The 17,990-nt window shown below is 37.2% G+C and overlaps 1 protein-coding gene across 3 annotated transcripts in view; it reads left to right on the forward strand.

The window, feature by feature from the left end:
* Window positions 1-17,990, forward strand: part of LOC126161658 (mucin-5AC) — a 101,736-nt gene that overhangs the window by 21,775 nt on the left and 61,971 nt on the right. For all 3 annotated transcript variants that reach the window (XM_049917652.1, XM_049917654.1, XM_049917653.1), the window contains 3 exons: window positions 4,133-5,065; window positions 12,794-12,941; window positions 14,694-14,975. In XM_049917652.1, coding sequence (XP_049773609.1) covers window positions 4,133-5,065; window positions 12,794-12,941; window positions 14,694-14,975 — 1,363 coding nt within the window. The remainder of the gene's footprint in view (window positions 1-4,132; window positions 5,066-12,793; window positions 12,942-14,693; window positions 14,976-17,990) is intronic.

A 17,990-nucleotide genomic window follows, 5' to 3' on the forward strand; every position in this document is an offset into this window, starting at 1 on the left:
ATATGGTTCATATCTGTGGTGCATTTGATGAACAAATGTTCCTGCATTGTCAACTAAACATAAAATCAGAAATCAGGAAATTACATATATGAAAACAGATGTACCTTTCCTTCCCTACTGTAGATATGTTTAGAATCAGTGTGTTATGTTACAGCATAAAAAATAATTTGTTAATTCCTTCCTCAGGGAAGAAAGAGATGTACGTTGGAGAAAGTTGGAAAGGAGGTGCAGGAGTTCTTCAGACTCCAGTTTGAGATGGACCCTCTTGCACCTGCTGCAAGGATGAGGAAAGATAACTACTGTGATTTTGAAATTAAAAAGCACATTCAGTTAGGAACTTTAGTATTTGAATAATAGTTAAGTTTCAGTTTGCACTGTTGTATTCAGGAACACATTTTCTTGCAGTCTGTAACAGCAGTTTTATTGTCCAAATTCTAAGTAAAATTTTGTCTTCATGTAAATTGATGTATCATGTAATCAAAAATGTAAGGAATCCACACAGTATAATTTTTTCCCCTTAATATTTTCGTAGATTTACCAATTACCTATGAATGTTGTAGCAGTTGGCCACTTTCCAAACCTTATCTTTACTTTCTATTTCATCATCTTTAAAATGACTTATTTGTGTTGACCAGTTTATTGTTTTGTTATATTATCATCATTTAAAAAAGTACAAATGTGAATTTTTGGGAAGTTTGGCTCACAACACAGCATTTGTAATCATGACATTTCCATATAGCTATTGATAGCATCACATCATGCTGTTTGGGTGTGGCCTTGGAAGGTCAGTTAACTTAATCTAAAGATTATCAGCTAATGGTGATACTCTGAGCAGTCTCTGCTATGATTGTTGAAAAGCGTGTTATTACCTGCATAGTTAAACATTATTTCGTGCAAAATAACACTGAAATATTTAGAAGATTCTAGTATACTCCCACTTCTTTGTTTAATTAACTCTATTTTCGGTACGTCTAATACTTTAATGACTTTGCTAGTACCCCACAGTTGCTTGTATAAATCATTGTGTACTATTCAGTTCAAACACCCCCCCCCCCCCTGCTCCCTCCCTTCCAAAAAACACTTCACCCTGTTCTTAACTGAGGCTGTTGTTTTCCAGTGTTGTCATAACTTAAGAGATTGTTGATTATTTAAATTTCTTTTATTCACTACATTTCATGAAATTGTCTAATGTGAAACTAATAATCTTGATTGCTAGTCTTCTAGTTTTCTAATTTCTTTGCTGGGTCAGATTCACAACTGTAATGGAAATTAGAGAGTTCAAATTATACACAACAGCATTAAATGAAAACGATAGTGGCCTTGATTGTACCTGAGAAGACATTTATTTTGCGAGTAACGCAGTAGATTAATATTAGTAATTTATTCATCTAGTGATCATTTTACAGTTATAAAGTATTTGTCAGCTTAAAACAAGGAACGACATAAGTCATGTACTGGCATTGGAATATTCACACATTCTTGATGCGGAAGGGACAGGTGGTCTGCTGTGGTTTTGCCGAAGGAACTGCCCTGACATTTGCATGAAGTGAAGTGGTAACACTATGCAAAACCTGAGTCAGGATGGCTGGACAGACTCTGCTATCCTCTAAAGTCTGAGGCCAGTGTCTTAACAAATGCGCTTCAGAATTTCGTCATGTCTCCATTACCATTCTTTTATTTTTGTATGTACTGGGACAAGCTAGCCATTTAATATAAAAAATAATTGGACACTGTCAATTTAATCTCCTGTGTATATACCTAATTTATGTGATGACTATGCAGCTTTAAGGTATAAAAGAGAGACTGCTGTCTAAACTTTTAGCCATTCTGGTGCAGCCTACTATAGCTGTTTCTTGTACTTGAAGAACTGAATAATCATACAGAGCAAGGTCTGCCAAAACCAGTAGCTTTTGCAGCTCCATGTAGCCTGCTGTGGCTGATTAACTGCTATGAAATTAAAAGGCATTTTACATAGTACCCAAGTTGGATGTTCCGTGAATGTGTAAATCATTTTGTAAATTTGCACATGGTGCACTAAGTATAAAGCTGCTCGTCAGGAGAGAGATGCTGAGCTTACTTTTTTGAAACCTTACACTCATAATTAATTTGTTTAGTTCAGTGATGTCTTCCATATTCAAATGACTTTGTTGCTAATGTCATATTAACTATTATTTATTTATTCATTCATTATTAATTCCTTTAGCTCCTTATGTGAACAGGCTGCAACAAAGGATCGCCATCTTGTTCTATCTCATACTAGTATTTTCACTTCTTCCCATCCTATTCCTTGCTGTTGACCTTCTGCTTCAACTGATCGTCTCCACATGATTTTGGGCCTGCCTTGTCTCCGTCTCCCTGTGGGATCCAATAGAGTGTTTCCTATGCAATACGTTCATTTGGTCTGCTAAGTGTATGTCCTAACCATCTCCACTTCTTGCTTCTTATTTGCAACTCAATTGGCTTCTAGCTGGTTCTTTCCTAGTGTGTTTCATTAGAGACAACATTTGGCCACCGTAACCCCAGGATATTGCTCAGACATTTGTTGTTGAATGTCTGCAGCCTATGGATTAGCTTCTGTCACTTTCCATGTTTCACATCCGTATAGAAGCAGAGATTTTACATTACTTTCTAATATCTGCAGTTTGGTCCTCAGTGTTATTTCCTTCGATCTCCAGATAGAACTGAGAGCTGTAAAAGTGGCTTTGGCTTTGTCGATGCAGCTGTTAATGTCCTCCGTTGCACCACCATGCGGTGTAATTATGCTTCCAAGGTAGAAAAACTTATCCACCCTTACTATTACCTGGCTTCCAAGCTTAAGCTCTGCTGTGTTGTTGTCATTTGCCTGCATGTCTTTAGTTTTTTGGGTATCAGTTTAAAGGCCACGTGCAGAGTCTAGGTCTTCTAGATGTGTTCCATTGATCTTTTTTATTCCTGACACTTTATGCATTGCTTGTGTCATTACAAGATTCTGTACTACGTTAAATACTATCGGTGAGAGCATGCAGCCTGCTTATCTCCTGTTTTCACTGATATTGGATCTGAAATCGGACCTTGATGTTGAACATGGCATGTGTAGTTCTCATACATGTCCTTGACAAGCAATTATTTTCTTTGGAATTCCAAAAGTTTGCAGTGAGCTCCGTATTTTATACTGTCAAAGGACTTTTCAGTCCACAAACAGCGTATAAAGCAGTGACTGGTATTCATATGAACGTTCAGCTATTATTCTCGAGGTGTTTTTCTGGTCAACACAAGAGCGACCTCCCCTGAATCTCACTTCTTATCTCTCTCTCTCTCCCCCCTTATTTTCTTGTCTACATATGCTTTTATCCTGTTTAGGATTATTCATGAGAGGATTTTGCTTGGGATTGACAGGAGGGTGATTTCTCTCGAATTATCACAAACTGATAGGTCTCCTTTCTTGAGCTTGACGAGCAAACATTTGTTCTAATCATCCAGTACTTTTTCATTCAGCCTAATGGCTGACAGTAGTGTGTGTAAAATTTCTGCTGCCACAGAGCAATCTACTTTAAGTTAGTATGGACCGATGTTGTCAAGGCACGGAGCTTTTCGATTTTTTATTTATTGGACTGCTCTAGCAATTTATTCTTTCGATGGCGGTTCTACCTTAATTGGCATATCTTGTGGGAATCCCTCCCCGGCCACATTCAGTGATTTAGTGTCATCTCTAACGTCGCAGTTCTGCACTTCGTCTTCTCGATTTGTGATCCTTACTTGTTATTGATTGGCACATCACCCCCAAATTTCTTATTTGACAGTTTCCTTGTGATGTTATATAGTATCTTGTTATCGCCTCTGTTAGCTGCTGCCTCCACATTAGCTGCAAGATTATTGATGAAGGTTCTCGTACCTTTTCTGAAACTCCTCTTTACCATTCATTCTATTTAATATGCAGAGATCCTGTTGGATTTCTTCTTTTACTTCCTTTGTCTGTGCACAATGTAGTTAAGAGTTTTGGCTTCCTCCTCTGCTGTATTGCATATTAACTAGCTTTAGTTTATTTCAGAAGATATTAAAAATTATTGAAACTGTAATGCTTAAATATAACACAAGATTTTCAAGTGCAGGATAAATTTGTCCTGATTTTTCATTAATTTGTTTCAATTCACAGCTTCATATTGCTGATGGGAGCTATTTCAAGGCTGCTGCTGTCACAGTTCCATCTTCTGTACCATCTTCAGTGCCAGGAACAACAAGTACAACACAAGTGCTAACTACACGGACACAAACACAGGCTGCTTATAGCAATAGTACTGTCGTGGCATCTGCGGTGCAGTTTTCCACATCTGCAGCTTCTCACGGAACAACAGTGTGTGGAACAACTGTTAGGGTACCAAATCAGGTTCCACATTCCTCACAGAGGGTAACATCCACTGTGCTTTCTCCTCCTTCACAGAGGACAAGTGGCCCTGTGACACCTAGTCAGGTTTCCAGTGGACAGCAGGCAACTTCACGTGTAAATAGTGTTGCAACACGACCGGTAACTCTACCACAACAAACTGTTTCACAGCCTGTGGTTGCCTCGTCACACCCCGGTACTGTAGGTAGTCGATCGTCAGCAGGAGTAGGTGTTACCAGTCAGCAAATCGTCAGCACTCAGATCCAGCCACAGCAACAGTCGCAACAGTCATCACAACAGCTGCAGTCTCAGCACTCGCAGCTGCAGCAGCCGCAGCAGACACAACAATCACAGCAGCAGGCCTCGCAACAGTCACAACAGGTGGGACGTACATCAGTAGCATCAGGCTCTGTCGGCACCCACACGAGACTTGCGGTTGCTCCGGCTCCATCGCCATCACGCACAGTAACTGCCCAGCCTTCACAGAGCAGGGCTGTAGCACCAGCTGCTGCAGTCATAGCAGCGTCTAGTGTGGCACGACTTGGGCAGGCAGTTGCACCATCTAGTGTTGTTTCGCTACATCCGGTGGTTGTCTCCGGTACAACGGGTGCTACAGGAACAGTACCACTAAAACCTGTTACACATGCACAGATCGCTGCAACAACGGGAAGAACGGGGACACCACATCAGAGTGTCAGTCATAAGGTAAGCTCTGATTGTATGACAGTTATTGTATGTACATTTCTTACGTGTATGACAAGGAGACTTATGGACCTAGACGCATTGATTTTCTTCACACATATAAGATTTGAAGGTGTGTGCCCGGACATCAGGTTTCTAAAGCAATATGATGCAATAAAAAAAAAAAAAATTGTCAGAGAGCTGCCTTGGAAGAACAGATTTCAGAGCACTGTGAAGTACAGAACATTATGTCCTTCAATGAGTTTGTTGGTAGCTCAGCACATAGAATAATTTGATTGTAATCATATAGTTGCCAGCCCAGATTTTGGTAGTAGCTGTATTAATTAACAAATTGAAATGTTAATTAAGAAATATGGAATCATAATTTTTGAATAAAAATCTTTTTATATTTAATTACTTATTGCATGAAGATTAATTACAATTTGATGCATACATGAAAAATGCTTTTGAAGTCCAGCAACTTGAAAAAGAACAGTGCTGAGAAAACCAGGCATTTATACTGTTGTCTTACCGGCATGTGCACGCGCTGTGTGTGTGTGTGTGTGTGTGTGTGTGTGTGTGTGTGTGTGCGCGTGCGTGCGTGCGTGCGTGCGTGTGCGCGCGCGTGCGCACTGGTGTACACGCGCGCGCACACCACACACTAAAGAAGAATAAGCTTCAAGGTTTATTTTAGTTCCTTGTTAGATTAGAAATTTTACAATGATGGTGAAAATAGTGAGAGAGGGGTTCGTGAGCAATTTCACTCACAATTGGCTTGCATATAGAAAAAAAAATTTAAAGTATTCTGGCATGCAGAGTGGTATGCTGCAAGCAGGAAAGTACCAATTTTTCTTTCATGCCTGATTTTTCAGTAAATTGTCTTGTTTTCTCCAAAGAAATCGAAACTTGGGTTGGATGCTGCTTTTTCATGAGATTCATCTGTGAAAAAGATGAGATAAAGAGATATAAACCAGAACTAAATTGTTAATACAGAAAGAGTATTTGTAGCAACAATATTAATAACGAAAAAGTGTAGTAGACTGCAGCTTACCTGAATATGAATATCTTCAGAGTGTTCCCACTCAGATACTTTCTTTCTGATCCAGACTCATTGAATTCTTTCTCTTAGATTCCAAAATTTCATGCTCATTCAACGTACATGACATATTTGTACCACAATTAGAGCAAACTGCAAAACGTAATGAAAGCACACATGAAACTCAAGACAACTCAAGCATAAAATGGCTTAGTCAGCTGAGGCAGCAACTATTACATTCGTTACAGTTTTTTTTTTTTTTTTTCAAACTATTTTTAGAAGTTGACAAAAGAACACAGCACCTGTCAAGGGACAGGTAGCGAGACATTCGTACATTGTTCTCGTGCTAAATAAGTACAGTTTTTGAGCATAAGCTGGCTTATACATTGAGAAAATCGTGGCCTGATATAAACGCGGGCGTGATCTTTTGAACACTGTGTTATGGTGAGAGTTTTGCTAGGGCCAGTCAATGAACAAAAATTGTATACATCGACACTGTCCAGTCTCTAGAAATAAAAAAAAGTATTTGATTTTGTGTTTGATATTTTGCATTTCTGTACTTTACTTTATTGCTTTTTAATGCGAGTAGTGATTATAAATAAAGACATTATTTCTATAAAAATTTCGATATTGTATTTGTTAATTAAAATTACAGTTTATTAATAAACATGGAATTAAAAAAGTATAAAAAGAAGTATGCTACTTGTGAGATTCAAAGCAGGAATACAATCACATTGTGCTATGCACCGAGCTACTATCAAACTTGTTGCAGGTCATAATGTTCTGTGTTTAATAGCAGTCAGAAATCTTGGGTCTTCAAAAGCTATTTTTTTCAATTTGTTTTCAGAATTGTACCATACTGCTTCAGAAAATTGATGTCGGCACACTGCACCTCAAGTCCTGTATGTGTGTGTGGGGAGAGCCACTCTCTAATATCCAGTTATAAGTAAAGACTGCTTACTGAAGGTGTTAATGCAGATTTATCATTGCATCTTGAAATGATTTGCTGCAGAACTTTATCCAAATTTTGACTTTTAACATAGCATATAGAATGTAGAAAGTGTGACCACTAGTTTGTTGTACACCTTTTGCACTTAAGAACTACCCTCCCATGTAGTTGAATTATGCTTTCACATTCATACCTCTATTTTACATGTTATAAAGTCATGATTCTCATATATGCTGTGGGAACATACTTAAACTAGATTATTTAAGCCCAAACTCAATACTGATAACTGATTTTTTTGAATTGTTTGGGCATGGAAACAGAACAAGGCAGTGCATAACCTGCACATTTTGCTGGATTGTCAATGATTAAAGTTGCAAGAAAAGGAAATAAAAGGAATCGTTGAATGATTGTTATTCGGCAACACTAATATTTATTCTTATCATTTCACTTCGTATTTCTGTAACTGACCAACTACAAAATATAGCACATTAAAACTACTTTTAGTAATGCTGTGAATAAACCAGAGTTATAATAAGATGTCATTTGTTGTGAAAAGTTTTCAGTTCTGTAATATGTATTGCAGAACATTATTGATCTTTAATCCTCTCCTAATGTTGTGTTTTTGACTATTACTGTCCTGCCTTTCAGTCAGGATTTAGATTTTCTTGGCCAGTAGTCAACCAAAGAATGCATCAGCACCTATATTTCACAAGACACAACTACTGTAATCTTAAAATAAATGCTGCTTGCCCAAAAGTGACTGTAATGGAGCGTGTCTACAGCTGAAAAGAAGAAAATTTTCATAGGTCTAAAAGTCTATAGAGCAAAACTAGACTATGAATAAAAATTACTGCACACTAAAATAAAAAAAATTAGAAACATTTTCTATGTATTTTCTCACCTTTGAACTGCTGGACACTGTGGAAAGTTTCCTCATTGATTTGCTCATTTTTACTGACTTAAGTTCCTTCTCGAGTTCTTCATTTTGAAGTAGAATTGACATTTCATGTAGTGAAGTATTATTTTGGGTGAAGTCTCCATGGCATGTCCTGCACTAAAAGCTAAACCTGAAGTCTTCATTTTTATTTATTTATTTTTTTATGATTTCCAGTCATAGAGCAAGTCATGCCAGAAAGCAGATGGAGAACAACAATTAGTACTTAAGATTTCTTTTGCCTATAGTAAGAGATTTCACATTGCTTCTGAAGGGTAACATAAATAACTTTGTCCTTGATGAGAACATAATCCTTCAAGATAGTGAAAAGTGAAAAAGGACAGTTTTCTACTGATGAATTCTTTAGTGAGTCTAAAGAGTCACAACATTTAGTAATTTTTGAGGCCTAGTGTACAATATGAGCTTAGATGTTGTGTGCAATACATCCCCCCCCCCCCCCCCCCCCCCCCCCCCCGCCCAGTATCAAGCACTCTGTTGTTAGGATGATTTTCACTGCCATTTGTGGCAATCAGTTTTTTTTTCTATATTCTCTGGTTCAGATTTTTTGCCAAGATTCTTATCTGATTGACATAGGATTTAAGAGTGGGTTCCATCCCTGATTCACAATTCCCTCCCTTTGATAAACCATTCTTGACAGGCACATTTATTGACTGAAGCTTATGTAAATGTAGAAAGTCTACTGATGAAGGGTAGTCATCACAGGTCAATGATCTAATAATACCAAAATGTAGCTCCTGTGGATCCTGATAGAACTTGGAAGTCAGTACATGTTTGAACCCTTTATTCCACAAGTGTTCAGCTATTTCTGATGTGCTGTGTACTGTTACTCTGAGTGATTCCAATGTTCTGTTTGGTGCAAAGTACTGTCTGAAGTGGTCAGACTATGAGAAATATGCTGCAGAATTTTCTGGTGATCTGAATCCTTTCTCATACCACACAATGGTGTTTTTTAATGCAGAGCATCAAAAACATCATTTATATACTGAGTAAATTTTTCAGTTGGCTCACTATCTTGAAATCCCACGATGCTACTTTCTCTAAAACAATGTATAGCTTTTGCCATGCTATTACTAAAGAACTGGAAAGCAAGGCGACCATTCATTCGCTGAAGGGAGGTGGGGTGTATGAGTGCATATGTCAACTTACTACATGCCTTTACTCAAGCAAACCCTAGTAAATTGTAAACTTCATAAACACGTTCATAAAGTCCTTAGCTCATGATATCAATACCAAACAGCAAAATACATTTATCATGAAAATTGTTACTTATGCATTTCAATACACATACTGCAACTGAAAAACCCCAAACTTTTTTGTTCTCATTAACAGGATTTTGAAAATAGCATTTGGTATTTCGCTTCTTTCCTGATATTTGCAAAAGTTTCCAGGCTTGTTTGTTAAATTGGTTGTTACCACATGTAAACTCTACAATTTACAATCTGCCTGCTCCAGTTGTGTTATAGTCTGAATTAAAATTTTTGTTAACGGTTCTCCAGAAGTTGCATTTTTACTGGCATAAACTGCAAGTAGTTGTACTCAACTGTGTAGCAGAGGTATGAACATGGAAACGAGAACATGATCTGCAGAGACTTTATTTTGGTCTGAAGGTGTCATACTGCCGAAGTCTACAAATCCATCTATAAATAGGATCCATTGAACTTGAATATTCTCTCAATTTAACCTCATCAAACATAATTACCCCAGTCTTTTTGTTTTCATCAGTCACTTCTCTAAAATTCTCTTTAATAGCATCTATGGCGACCTTGTTAATACCATATGTGCAATTAAAATCTTTTAAGAGCCACCTCAAATGCATATCTGAAGGAGTAGGTAACAGATTGTTTCAAGCACCATCTATAACTCTTAGGAGATTTAATATGTAATAAAATAATAGAAGCAGCTCACTATTGTATCTCATTCCTTTTGGATCCTTTTTATGGCACTCCTGTAACATAGTATCTGCAATTACTTTTTGCTTACTGGATGAACTTCATTGCATTTACAAGTGAGTTTCTTTAGTCTACCTACTCCTGCCAGCAGCACAATTACTCTAGCCTTCTGACTTGAGTTTATTGCTTGTCCTGGCCAAGCTACTTCTTGAATTTTTTATTTGTAGTTTAAATAAAGTAACTTCATCAAGTGTCCATAAACTATTGTAGACCTATCAAACAACTGAGTTCTGCTTAAATCAGAAGTCCTAACTATTTGGTGGGTATTTTATTCACAATTTTGCAAGCATGTTTCCTTTTTGTGGGAGGTTTTCTTTTCTTTAATGGGGTAGACAAATACTTCGGCAAATTCAGGGAAATTGTGAGGAACTGAATTTGGTTTAAAGTGCCAATGTATTCTGGGCAATTCCACTTCCTTTCCATCAATAATGAATTTGTCTGTTTTTAATAGTAAATTTTCAGCAAAGTGAGCATCACAGATTTAAGTGTTTGTTAGCTCCTTGTGTTCTCTGGGGATAACTTTGTTCAGTTTGTTAAAATTTCCTGTTTCATTTGGGGGCTTGAAAATGCATCTTAACTCTTTGCAACTTCTATAACCTGACTTGTAACCAGGCATAAAACAGAAAGACATTGTCATTTGAGTTTAGGAGACCGCAGAGTCAACTATTATTTTGAATCGAAATGTTTGCTTGGCAACCACATATTTCGGTTTAATTTATAGTCAAGCATCACTAATAATCCGTACTGCTGCAGAATCGCAATATATAACTCAAAATATCAGCAAATGTTGCATGTGATAGAGTTCATAAACATGGACAACACAGCCCGCAAAATGATGGCAGTGCCACACAGTGCGAGATTACCACACTAACCCTATTGAGCCCATGTTATTGGAGACAAAGAGATCACACTTTCTACATCTGTATAACATGGTTTTAATTGAAGCCCTAGGTGGGAATAGCTGTGAAGATAATTTGTGGTGAAAAGAAGAGGAGAAGAATAATTGCAGTATGCATCTGAACTTGTAGGATATAAGGAGAGACCAGTGAAGTGGAAATGGTTGAGAAAAAGAGCAGAAATGACTTGCATATTAGAGATTTTATTATAGCAAATGTTGGAAGTTCAGGTTGGAATAACAATTATTTGAAAAGGATGGAATGCTACTCACCACCTAAAGGTGGTGTTGAATTACAGACAGGCACAATGAAGAAACTGTTACATTGCTGCATATGTCAGGTGCAGGCACAGTCTGCAGTTGGGTCTCAGGCCCTGTAGACTGTGCGTGCGTGTGTTTATTTTGCAAGGAGGACTTTCCTGTCCAAAAGCTTAAATGTTTAGCAGTCTTTTTCACTATGCCTGTCTGTAACTCAGTACCTTCTGTATGTGAGTAACAATCTATCCGTTTCAGATTTTAAGTGGTTTCTAACTCCTTCGTCTGTTATGAAGTGTAACTAAGGATGCTGTCAGGATGCTAGCATTTAACCCACTTTACAGCTTCTCTACTGCTCTTGACTCCTGCAATTTTTTTCCATTACAGGTGGTACAAACTAAGTGGGATAAGTATTGTGTTTATCCAAAATATCAGACTACATGGTGTATTTACTCATACACCCCATGTGAGGATAAATATTTCTGTAATTCAACTAATATTTGTTTGTTGTAAATCTGATATTTCCATTTGTCTGACTTTTATCTGCTCCTTTGTATTGGAGTATTGTTCATAATTCAGTTGTTTTTACATAAATTTGCAGACATTAAACTGTTACCACAAAATACGACCACCATAAATTTTTTTTGCAGAAGTCAGGGTTTTGATTTTTTTTTTTTAATTTTATTATGGATGACAGCATCAATTTCATTACTGGAGAGCAGTTAACTTTAATGACTGAGCATGATAAATTGTAGTTGTCCCAATAATCTCAAACAGAGATTGTGCAAGGCATAGCTAATGTAGATGTCTAATTTAGAAACATCGTGGTGTATTTTGTTCAACCCATATGTGTCCATATGAATACATATATATTGCAAATTTACTACTCATGAATATAATTCTGAGGTGATGTGACCTGTCAGTAGATGTTTATCTTTTTGTTTCCAGATACCATTCTATTGCTTTACAAATCTCTCATTCATTGATATGTCTACTTAAAGTACAAAATTGCTTATGAAAAACACAATGCTCGGAACAACTACAGAGAACCTTTTAAAATTGATTCCTTCTTTTTCTGAAGTGGAAAGAGTGATAAGACTTTTTTTATATACATCTACTTCTTAATTTATTTTGAAAGGTTTTGTTTAGTGTCTGAGATTTCATGTTTGTGTTGTGTGTATTCTTCCAAACATCTGATGTTCTGAGGTAATGTTGGTGGTGGAAAATTTTGAGGACTAAAGAATGTGAACAGATATTGTCAGTTTGGATGTACGAAGTAGCAGACATGCCAAGGCAAGCAGTTATGGATGGCCTGTTACTGGAATAGTTGAATTCAATACTAATTGTGCTAATTGTTTTGTATGCTTGTAGTGTGTGTAATGTTTTTAGATCATGTGATAAACTGCCTTTCATGATCTGGGCTTCATGGTAGATTCCTCAGTTATTGTGGAAATGAAAATGAGATGTGTCTGGAAGTGCACATGTGGTAGTTTCCTAACACATCATTAGCCAGTGGGATACTGAGGACTGGCAAATACTTTTGCATACAACAGACTGGTGTATGTGGTTGTATAGCTGTCATACTTGTTATTCTAATTTTGTTTGATAATACAGTTTGTCATTTTAATTGTTGTAGTTAAAGAATAATCTGTATCCTAAATAATCCTTTAGTATTTATGTGCAGATTTTTTGAAGGCCACACTTTGTTTCTAGGTCATCACACAGCCAGTTCATGGACAGTCAATTCAAATAACGCAGGTGCCTGTCAGTTCTGTTTCCGGGAAACTCCCTCAGACCCTGCACACTGTTACACCATTACAACAGGCAGCTTTGACCATTACAACAGGAACACCAAGAACAGGTTCATATTCTTTTGTGTGTTTAGACCATTTTATCTGTGTAGAACGTTGTAACTCTTTTTGTCTGACCGTTGTTGCAAATATAATGACCGTTGTTGATGTTACATTGGTTTTCAAATTTTGATGATAGAAGTGAACTATGCGACTGCATTTTCTGGAATTTTGCAGTAGCTCATTTGCAGAGACCATCTCATTTGTCATCAAATAAAAAATTAAAAGAAAACTACATTTGATAGTGGGATGTACGTACTGAAACTTATAAAAATGAGCCAAGGTGTTACTATAGTTTGTCATTTTGTATCGTATTCTTTTACGATGGATGTATTGTCCTGGTCAGTTATTGAAGTTGTAAATATTTTAGAAAGTGTTGTGTAAACATCATTTATGTCTATGTGGGTCATATCTATCTAGCATACTTTACCTTTTGTGCAGTATTGGAGTGATCGATTTTAATTTTGTGCAAAATAATTTTTCAGTTGAAAGTGTGCTTGTTTTTGTAGTTATCATGTAGGGTTTCTCAGAGATTGCTTAAGTTAGCAAGTTTTTAAGTTCTTTGAACAAGCTATTCCTCTGTATTCCTGCTGATACTAAAATGGAGGCAGTCAGAGCTGAAGGCATTGGTAAATAAAAGTAGTAAAAATTTAGTGCTGATCGACAGGGACAACAATGTGAAATGCAAAGCTAACTTTTTAAACATGGGAAGTGAAAAATTTGACTCTGTAGGAGTGGACTGCGAGTTAACTAGAATTTACGAACACTAGATAAACTGTAAGTGTTCATACACGTTGTTATGACTTTGATTTTTATGGTTCTGTGTGTCAGTTGATAAAAATGGAATGCTTATTGGATTATTTTGTCTGTCTGCCCCATTGTTAATAACCTTTTTCTGAGGAATGGGTAGACATATCCACCTGAAATTTTCACCACATACTAAAGCATACATTCCCTTTGAGGTGTAAAAAACCCAAGCTTCAAAATCAACACAGTCAAAAGGTATGGCCATTTGTCACATATTCAGATGCTTGCAAACTCTCATCAAAATCCATACAGTACTTCCCTTTGACCTAGAACAATGAAATTTGGCAAAAAGCAGGGACTCACAGTACAACCAAAGGAAAAAAACATTAGAAAACTATAAATTTGTAATTATATCACATGAAAAAATATTTCTTTTGTCATTTGCCATCCAATGCCAAACTTGAAAATAACTGTCCATAGTTCTGTGTTCGAGTTGACTGGGTCGCAGTGGTAAAAGTTGTCTGCAAATATTTGTTTTGCACATATCTTGTAATGCCATATCTAAATGCAGCAATTGCTCCTGGATATCTGCTGATGGATAAATTCTGAAATGCATTGGATGAGCAATAAAGTCGTTCCTTGTGTGTTTGACTTCTACCACTGCAGTCCAGCCTGAATGCAGAACCACTGATTATGATGATAATGCTTGCCTGCCTTTTTCTCATTTATATTACTGAAGTTAAAACAGTCTCAAAAATTTTGGAATGTCTGAAACTGATATTTTGCTAGTGTAAATGTCAATAACAGGCAAAAATTGTAGAGATTCTTGATTCCTGGATTGAATGAACTGTCCATATAAATAAAGAACTTTATATAGAAGCCTCAGTGTGTCTTCCACACACATGGCCAATTTTATTTTGTTACACTCAGCTGTGCAATTTTCAGTTTCGTGAAATTTTAGACACAGTTTTGTGACCATGTCCTTTGTCTTTTATCTACTAAGAATTTTTTTTCAGTTACATATGCAACAACAACCACTCTGGCTGGAAGTGCTGTATCAACTCTGCGGCCTGTTACGGTTTCGACAACCCCTGCAATACCTGTGGCGAAGGTCCTGCCACAGGCTGTTAGTGTTGGCCGTGCAGCAAATATTGAACTGGCTTCTACGCCTGTATCAGAAGTTGCTCTTCATCCAATGCCAGCACCAACAGCTCAACAACCAACTGTTGTGGCTGCACAGCAAACTATATCACAGGCAACCAGTGTCTATATTCAGACGTCTCACAGAGCTTCTCCAGGTAAGTAAATTTGTAGTGTATTTTTTTTTTATTTTTGGAGGAGGGGGGGGGGGGGTTGGAGTGATCTCTCTTCTTTGTGATGAAGATTATATACCCTATTTCTTCCTTTCACATGCAGACGCAAGTTATTGCATATTTGTAGAGGTATATAGTTCTGCATGCAAGTCTTTTTTTATTAAGACAATTCTTTACTTCTTTCATTAAATTTATCAACTGTTGTCAGATTTTCTTATTAACTTAGTGAACTGAGGCAATTACACAACTAAAGGGAACAGAGCTTCTAGTGTTTATCTCCACTACTGATCAAGGCGGCTCAGTGGTAAGGCTCAGTTTATTTTCGGTTTAATTCTCCTGTCCAGCCCTCCAGATCAAGGTTTCCTATGGTTTCTTTAACTCATTCCAACTGTTGGGCAGTTCTTGAGAAAAGAAAATGGTTGTCTTCTTTCTTATACTTCCCAGTATGAACTTGTGAACAGTCTCTTACAACCCTGTCATTAAAAGGACACCAAACCCCAATCTCTCTTTATTGCCTCAACTGTCACCATTGTGGGAATGTCACATCGCTGCTGTACCAGGGTGTACATGCCACAGGACAACCAGCCAAAATGCTGGAAATTTTTCGTCTGGTAAAAACACAGGAATTTGTTAGAATTCTGGGAATTTTTCATTGTTCTGGTTTTTAGTTACATTTTCATAATTTGATGGGTAAGAACTGAAACTCTGTCAAAGAATTTTACTTTAGCCCATTACTGCAGAATAATGCTGCAGCCATAAAACATAACAATAGAATATCAACTTTAGTCATAAAGAAAATGTGCCATTTACAATGTCAAAACACTGTGCACACACAATTGTCCACCAACAGCAAAATGTACCAAAGTCAAGACTAAACAGTACAGTAGAGCCCTGGTAATTCGAGCCCTGGTATTTAGAGTTTCCGTGTAATTCTAGGTGGTTCTAAGAAAATTAAAATTTTATGTAAAACTAGAGTAAAGACTTGTTTTCATACATTACCTGCACATATGTTTTACGTATTTTCAGATGTTTTACATTCTGAACTTTCAGTTTTCCATGTACAATACAGGCAAAACTGTTCCACTTAGAATTTTTGTTCATAATGCACAAAATAACCTTGGCCTCAGACTGCAAATGCATTCGCTGAAGTGACAGTTGGAGATTGGCGTAGAAACAGAGACAAAATAGAGAAATTTACGTCAAACAAGTGTTTATTTCGTCATTTGAATGTAAGTCTGTGAAGAAATCTGAGTATGAAAAAATGAGTGAAGCTATGTTTGTTTGATTTACTCTACAAAGACAAGAAGGTAATCCAATTTCAGGGCCTGTACTGCAAGTAAAAGCTGTGTTCTCTAGAAACGAATTAAAGCAATGTGTGGATGATTTTACTGGAAGCTCAGGGTAGTCGGATAGGTGGAAGAAGAGATATGGTGTAAGACAGCTTTAAATTTGAGGTGGATTTTCAGATTGTTTAACAATTCTGTGAGAAATCAAGAAAAATTATACAAGAAGAAAGTCTTACTCCTGATCGACTGTGTAACTGTTTTGAAACGTGGCTAAATTATAAAATGCTTCCATCCAAAACTCTAGCCTTAAAAGAAGAAAACGCTGCACTGGCTATGGAAAACGTAAAGAGGAGTTAACAGTTGTTGCTGCAGCCAGTGGAAGTGGAGACCATATACTGAAGATGCTGGTAATAGGGAAGCCTGCTAATCCTAGAGCTTTGAAAATATCACTGCTTCTGCATTGCAGGTTACATATGGCAACCGAAAATCTGCATGGATGGACAGAAATAATTTTAAGAAGTGTTTTTCAAAGATTTTGTTCCAGAGATTAAAAGATATCTAAAGAAAAAGTGCTCGTCTTCTAAAGCAGTCCTAATGCGTGATAATGCTGGTTCACGCTCTGTTCAGGAAGAATATTACTGTATTTGCCCGTTGCTCTTACCCTCTAACATGATGAGTTTAATGCAGCCTGTGGACCAAGGAGTTTTACAATGCTTGAAAAAAGGTACTGTTGTTGTTTTTCTTCAAAGACTACAATAAAAAACATAGTTTACTGGATAGCTAAGTCATGGACAGATGAAGATGCCATACTGTGAAGATGATCTACCATTGGCAGAACTGACGAAAAAGCTTGCTGGATGTGAAAATGTGAATTCAAATGATGTTTCAAAAATGGCGCTGAGCACTATGGGACTTAACATCTATGGTCATCAGTCCCCTAGAACTTAGAACTACTTAAACCTAACTAACCTAAGGACAGCACACAACACCCAGCCATCACGAGGCAGAGAAAATCCCTGACCCCGCCGGGAATCGAACCCGGGAACCCGGGCGTGGGAAGCGAGAATGCTACCGCACGACCACGAGATGCGGGCAAATGATGTTTCAGAATGAGTGAACAGTGATGAACAGTTTGAAGTGACCGATCTTGCAGTTGTTGAAATATTTTGGTGAACCCACTGAAGAGTGACGAAGAGGAATTACCTAAAGAAATTGTGCTAGTGATCACTCTCTCCTAGCTGTGGCAGTGCTACATGTGGCATTGCTTTATATCGAGCAGCAAGCGAAAGCTACTCCAACTGACATCATGCTTCTTAGAAGATGGCACGACATTTCTGCTAAAAAATGAAGCTCTATTTTATTTTTCCAACTTGGAACTGTTTGTCCATATATGTATATATAGCACAGGTATTACTATATTGTTTTTTATTTATTTTGAATCATTATTGTACTAGTCAAACATTGTCATGATTTACTCGTTGATTTAGTGATATTTCCATATAAAGAGTTTTCTGTAATTCAGGGTAGTCTTGGCCCCAGTTAGCTCAAGTTACCCGGGCTGTAGTGTACTTTGTGACAAAAAACTGCTTTCAATGAGTGTAATGTCACAGCTGTTTACATTTCTAACAGGTCATGGGAAAATATTGCAAATGATGATTTGAGAACCGTTACTTTCAAAGTAAAGTTAGGTTATGTATGAGAATACGTGATGGAT

This window comes from Schistocerca cancellata, chromosome 2 (genome assembly GCF_023864275.1).
Source record: "Schistocerca cancellata isolate TAMUIC-IGC-003103 chromosome 2, iqSchCanc2.1, whole genome shotgun sequence".
In the NCBI taxonomy this organism is placed as follows: Eukaryota; Metazoa; Arthropoda; class Insecta; order Orthoptera; family Acrididae; genus Schistocerca; species Schistocerca cancellata.